Source organism: Salvelinus namaycush, chromosome 7 (assembly GCF_016432855.1).
Source record: "Salvelinus namaycush isolate Seneca chromosome 7, SaNama_1.0, whole genome shotgun sequence".
NCBI lineage: Eukaryota > Metazoa > Chordata > Actinopteri > Salmoniformes > Salmonidae > Salvelinus > Salvelinus namaycush.
Window position 1 is genome coordinate 49,493,882 of NC_052313.1, and position 7,088 is coordinate 49,500,969.

Consider the following 7,088-nt stretch of genomic DNA (forward strand, 5'->3'; position numbering starts at 1 on the left):
AATGTTGAATTTGTTGTCTTCTTGAAAAGCTGAGAGTGCTATTATATGATACAATATCAGTACTTGTCAAGTCCAATCATCAACTGATTTGAGGCATTGTATTGCTGTGAATTGATTGCATTTATAAATGGAACGTGGGTATATTGGCAATTAATGTGAACAATTTAAAAAAAAATAGTTTTATTTAACCTTTATTTAACTAGGCAAGTCAGTTAAGAACAAATTCTTATTTACAATGACGACTAAGGAACAATGGGTTAACTGCCTTGTTCAGGAGCAGAACGACAGAGTTTTACCTCGTCAGCTCGTGGATTAATACAGTCATTCCTCTAAAACTGTCTGGCTAGCTAGCTAGTAAACATATAGTGCAGATACATTTTTCAAATGTATTATTTTACACAATATCTTAAACACAACTCTGGCAAACCATGATTGACCAACTCCCTGACCAAAATGGCTGACCTTGATCCCTTCATAAGAATGTTCATGTCATAGAGAATGATAGAGGCCTCTAGTGGCCAAAATAACATTTTAGTAGTCAAAGTAGTCAACTGGGTGGCAATTCCTGAATGGCATTACCCATGCTATCACACACGCTACAATGGCACGAATATCAAGATGAGTCCTCTATCTGTCTGTATGGTGCATGTCCGTTCAAGTGAAACTTCCCAGTCGGAACTCTTAACTGTTGATAACTCTGACAGCAACAACCAATGAAATTCACTTTTATTACCAGCAGTCAAATTCAGTTAACCATTATGATACTAATATCTGGTGATGTTGATACTGTTCTGTCATTGCACACCTATCTATTTATTTATTTACATAAAGCAATAAACAGTTTGCAGGCCCAGTCTGTAATTCTACCAACAGCCTGACCCTGCCACTGTTTGACAAATAACTTTTTATGCTCTGTCTGAACTAATCTTCAGCATGATGACATTTTAAAACAAGAGGGCGCCATCAAGCTGAAAATATCAGAGCCATTTATTTACTGTAGATAATAAGGCTCCAGTAAGCATCACCTGTCTCCATTGGTCTAGTCTTGGATCGCGGACATTAACATTAGAGCAACAGAATTCCAGTGGGAGGTTCATCCTGAAATCAAAAGAAATTTGGGCTCAGCTTGACATAACACCCATTGGACGTAATATAATGTCTGACACATTTTTTTATTTGGTGGTGAACCTACCCTTTAATACAATATTTTGTTGTCCTCCTATAGTTGACCATTAGATTGGAATGACTCACAACAGCAAAATAATAGCAATATAAGTATCTCTCTCTCTGTTCCTTTCTTTCTCCTTCTGTGTGTCTCTCTGTCTTTTCTCTCTTTCTCCCCCTCGCTCTCTCTCTCTCACTCTATTTATCGCTCTCTCTCTTTCCCTCTCTCTGTCTGTCTCTCTCTCTCTCTGTTTGTCTCTCTCTCTCTGTCTGTCTCTCTCTCTCTCTTTTTCTCTCTGTCTCTCTCTCGCCTTCCCTTTCTCTGTTTCACACACCCAGCAGCCTATAGAGTGCTGTTTTGCATAGTTGTTGAGCCTCCCATGTCTATAATAGATGTTCTGCTCCTGTCCCCAGATATTCACTGTCCCAAGGGGTTCTACCCACTACCCACCCTCACTCACCCCCTACCAACCTTCTAATGTTCATTTTGTTACAGAGCAGTTTAGTCTTTAGTTCACAGATATTCACTTCCATTTATTTTAAAATACAAATCAGGGACACCTTGTTTGACATTAATACAAAGTATTTTATTTTGTTAACATCTCCAATCTAAAAGCAAAAGCAATAAAATACACGTACAGATTTAAAGATGCAGAATCCCAGATTGATGACCAGAGCTGAAGCTCTAGATAGATATTTAGAGTGATAGAATGACAGATAGGTAGGTGTTCTCTGTGTACAGGGTGTCTACTGGGAGCAGTGGTGTGGCTCCAGTGTGTGAGTGACGGGGGTCTGGTCCTTTAGGGTGGCCTCACAGGTGACTGAGCCAGCCTTCCTCCACTGGTCAGTGGGGAGGGTGAGGCTGCTGCTCCAGCTGTAGTGACCGTCCTTCTCCAGGACCTCCAGGCTCTGGCTGCCCTGCAAGGCCCCCCCGGCCCCCAGCCTCCAACCCAGCTTCCAGCCCTCCGGGAAGCCCCTGTTGGCCAGGCACACTAGGGCCACATTCCCCTGGTCCTGCTCCTCACTGGAGGGAAGTAGGACGGTCAGGGAGGGACGTACCACACCCACTAGGAGAGAAGATGAGGGGGGAAAGGAGAGATGACATATAAGGGTTCAACTGGACAGGAACCTTGAAAAACTTTCAACAACTTTAATATGAAGAAACAAATATGTTATTTGTATTGTATAAAATAGTCTGTAAAAATGGCAGGTTATCTATAAATATATATTACACACTATTTTTACTTTTTACGTACATGTTTACAATATAACATGTTTAATAAAGCTGCTGAACTGTTTCTGTGTATTTAAAGACATCCAACATCTCAACTTATTATTTTCTATTTGCGGATATTTGGTATATAATAAGTGTTTGTAATTGAATGATCATTAGAGTAGGTGGAAACATCACAAATAATCGGAATAAAATAAAATAAACATTCAAATCTATAACTATTTCTCAATAATGACTTTGTGACTTTATAAATGTTCAACTGAATGTATTATAATAATGATAAATCTCTTGTACTTACAGTCAACGATGAGTTTGGTGCCGCCACCAAAAGTCCAGCACAATGATACAGACTCATTGAACAGCCGTACAAAAACCTCCTGCACTTTACACACACCAGTAACTCTCTACACAACACACATTCAACCCTACCACTGATTGTCTGTCAAAAATACCATATATACGTAGGACATAACTTTCAAATGAATTTACTTTGATGTTTTATTTATATGTTTTACTTTGATGTTTTAATGTTTCATTTCAGCTGATTTCCCCCCTGACTATAAAATATAAATGTTGGAGATGTCAAATATCTCTGACAAACTCACTAAGTACAAGAAGGCAGCAATATAGAATAGCAACACAGTATTATTGAATGAAAACACTTACATGTAACTAAATACTATGGTCAAGTCCTTCCAGAGATTTAGGTCAGCTATTTCCTTCCATGTTTAATATTATTATTGTGTTGCAGTAACAGTTTCATCATCTGTCCTGAGGAAGGGTATTTCCATAGAGAAGGTGCTTTGCATTGGCAGCTCATGCTTCAGTGCTCTGGGAGTGTTTATAACCCTGTGAGTTTCAGACTGCAGGACTGAGATCTGTCCTTCAACACAACAGAAACCACGACAACCATGACTCTGATCACCATCTTCATCTGGACACTGGTCTGCTGCTGCCTCAAAGGTCTGTTGTTTTATAACTCTTACAAAGGAAAAATACATATTGTTGAGGGCCTTGTATAATCATTGAAATGGATCTCAATTAATAAATGTCCCTGCATAAAATGTTATCAAATATAAATTCTCTTATTTATACTCGTTGATTAATTTATATTTTTCCTCTTCAGGATCCAGAGGTCAGGTGACTGTGACTCAGCCTCCTGTAGTGACATTTTCTCCAGGAGACCCCGTCACTCTGACCTGTACAACCAACCCTAAAGTGCGCAAATGGGATAATGGAAATGAGGGTGCGTACTGGTATCTACAGAGGCCTGGAGAAGCTCCTAAACTCCTGATAAAATACGTAAAGACACGGCTAGATGGGATTCCTGCTAGATTCAGTGGCAGTGGGTCTGAGAGCGACTTCACACTGACCATCAGTGGAGTCCAGGCTGAAGATGCAGCAGTTTACTACTGTAAGAGTTACCACTATCTCAACAGTAAAAGTATCTTCACACAGTGATTTAGAGCCGTACAAAAACCTCCTGCTCGAAAAGACACATCACTGGTCCACTGAACACAAAACGAATGGTCTTGTTATATGACATCACCAACTATAACCACTTTACTAACTCAGAAATAATGGTTACAAACTAGTTTCATAACTCTTCCAACCTCCCATGTCTACAAATGTCCTCCTTATCAGAAAGATGCAGGTGAAATAGTCCCATTGAGGATGAATAATCCATATCATGTCAACATATAATCATGTGTGAAGCAAAAAGGTTGGTGTGCCTCAATGCTTGGTTGACCAACCAGACACACACAGGTGGCAACTTCCGTGGAGCAGTATTGGGTGTGTAAGTGCATGACTGTGTTTGACAGAGAGAGAGCCCTGTGAAACAGAAACTTAGATTTGCATGGCCCCTCACAGAATAGAGAAGTCCCCAGATGTTCCCCCATCCTTAACACGACACCAGCGCTAGACCAGAGGAGGTCAAAGATCAAAGTCAGAGGTTAGATGTCAGTCACAGGTCATTTTATAGGTCACTGCACTAATCTTGTGTGGTGTGCACAGGAAGAGGTTGGACACAGGTCATCAGCCAGACTGGTAAAGGTCAAAGATTAAAAAGTCAGAGGTCAGTTCCCCAGGAAGAGAGTCAGTCCAACCCCAACATGCCACCAGACTGCCTGTCACTTTATAGTAGTCAGCTTTTTGTTTTCTTGCGGAAGAAAGAGCATAATCTTGACAAGAGCATAATTTTCTAAGGTCATATTTTACATACCTTGTGCCCACTAGAATGGCATGAGGAAGTATTGGATAACTAGTGATCTACATCTGAAGATTCATCATGAATTCATCAGGAATCAACACTGAGCCAGTTTCATCATGAATCTATCAGGAATCAGCACTGAGCCAGATGGACGACCTTCATCCCAGTCTAGAATACTTCCAGGGTCACTGACAGGTCAGCCAATGGCAAAGATCAACAGTTCCAAAGTCACATGCTGAGACACACATACACAACCTCCTAATGCCTCCACCAGTACCTGTCCTGTACGGCACAGGGGCATCTCCCAGGCCTAATCCTGAGTAAACTAGACCGGACATCAGACACAGGACAACATTCACCTCCGGGTGATATGTCTGACCTAGCAAGGTCATAGGTCAGATATGAAAGGTTGCACCGTGCCTCCATGCCAGTAAGTTTATGGCAGTACAGCACATTACCATTCCTCATATCACTGGAGTCTGAAGTGATGTATTTAAACTGTATCCTGTAACTAGGAGATCTGTCACAACGTTATTTTCATTCAGGAAAGCTTCATAGTGGTTATGAAGATTGGCAAACATTGTTGTTGTGGCGCCATGTTGAACTTGTTGATTTTCAGCTGTGTAGCCTACACAAACACAAATTAAACCAAAATGTTATTGTCAAGTAAACAAGCGATAAAACAAGCGTGAAACAAGCGTCACTACTGACCCAGGTTTGATCCCAGGCTGTGTCACAACCGACCGGGAGTCCCATAGGGCGGCGCACAATTGGCCAAGTGTCTTCCAGTTTAGGGGAGGGTTTGGCCGGGGGGGCTTTACTTGGCTCCTCTCACGCTCTAGTGACTCCTTGTGGCAGGATGGGCGCCTGCAGGCTGACTTTGTCGTCAGTTGAACGGTGTTTCCGCCAACACATTGGTTAAGCTGGCTTGTGTTAAGGAGTGTGGTTTGTAGGGTCATGTTTCGGAGGACGCATGACTCGAACTTCGCCTCTCCCGAGCCCATTGGGGAGTTGCAGCGATGAGACAAGATTGAGATTGGATATGATGAAATTGGGGAGTAAAGCGGGGCAACATTTAAAAAAATAATGGTACATATTTAGTTTGGTGAAAGTTTGTCGTATTATCTTTGCAGGCCTACAAGCTGATGGGCATATGGTTCCAGGAGAAGAGAAAGAGCGAGGAGTGTGATTAAGATACAACCAATCAGAAAACTTTTGTTGCCACCTAGTTTTTTATATCAAGTTATTATTTCAATTAATAGGATTCATACAATACATTTATAGATATTTTAAACCCCCCCCCCCCCCCCACTCCCCACTGGCAATCTGATAGCATGTCAAATAAATTTATGTTACATAGTATATCTACTGAACAATACATCATATAGCCTCAGAAATAATAACAAATTACAGATACACATTCATGGATGTAAGGTCCGTTGGTTAAGGGTTCGTAAATATCCCCTGCTGCTTTTTTCCATGTGTCCAGTGGACACCTTGGCCCTATGGATCCTGGCCGTGGAGAGCTCCATAAGTACAATTTCCTTAAATGTGAGCAGCCATTGTTGCAATGGTAACTGATGAGGTGGAATCCACCTTTGTACAATAATTTTCTTAGCGACTGTGATTCCTGCCAACCACACTCTCTGTTGGTGTTCTGACAAGTGCCAATCAGAGTCAACACAAAGAAACATCCCTATTGGATCAAATGGCAGTATTTTATCTAAGTACAGAGATGACATCGTTGACTTTCCCCCAGAATGCAACCACCCCCGGGCATTTCCACAGCACATGCTGAAAAGTACCAAGGTCCCCTGTGGTACAGAACTCACAAAATGGTGATAGACTAATACCCATGTGATGTCTTTTTTGAGGTGTTAGCTAGGTTATATGGCAAAAAAATATGAATGATTTGGTGATTGGGGTTTCTAGATGATCCAAATATATTTTTCCATACTGTCTCCCAATTCATTTGTCTGTCAGCAAGTCTAAAATCATTTTCCAATACAGTGGATAGACATAATGGTTTTTGTGCTGCTAGAATTAATTGACTATAGATATCAGAAACAACTCCTTTTGAGGGGCGTCTGTCCGTTGGAAGTTTGACCAATGGGTGTACTGCTAGTTCTGCTCCCCAGGGGACCCCATAGGCTGGGTGGATAGGCGGAGTTGAAGGTAAAGACAAAATGATGAACCTAGGACATTAAAACACTGGTGGATTTCCTGGAAACTGAGGAGTCCATTCACATTGAATATGTCTTTCAAAGTATAAACACCCTTCTTAGACCAAGAATCTGATATAAATGGTTTCTTACACACTAAGCATTCCATTTAAGATTAGACCTCATATTCTTCTCTGTAGCTTTCCACACATTTACCGAGTATGCTATAATGGGTCCAAACAATAAGTTCACCTGATGCTTTTGTTGTCTGTGGTGTTGGATATTTAATCTGTGGTCACTGTGGTATAAATTATTG

At 41.1% G+C, this 7,088-nt stretch overlaps 2 gene segments (V, D, J or C); one reads left to right on the forward strand and one right to left on the reverse strand.

Annotated features, from left to right (window-relative positions):
• Positions 1-1,802: 1,802 nt before the first annotated feature.
• On the reverse strand, positions 1,803-2,868 carry LOC120050791. The segment is given in 3 exon segments: positions 1,803-2,231; positions 2,697-2,775; positions 2,860-2,868. Coding segments are annotated over 3 exon segments (408 nt in total).
• Positions 2,869-3,281: 413 nt separating this feature from the next.
• LOC120050792 lies at positions 3,282-3,859 on the forward strand. The segment is given in 2 exon segments: positions 3,282-3,361; positions 3,525-3,859. Coding segments are annotated over 2 exon segments (387 nt in total).
• Positions 3,860-7,088: the final 3,229 nt, after the last annotated feature.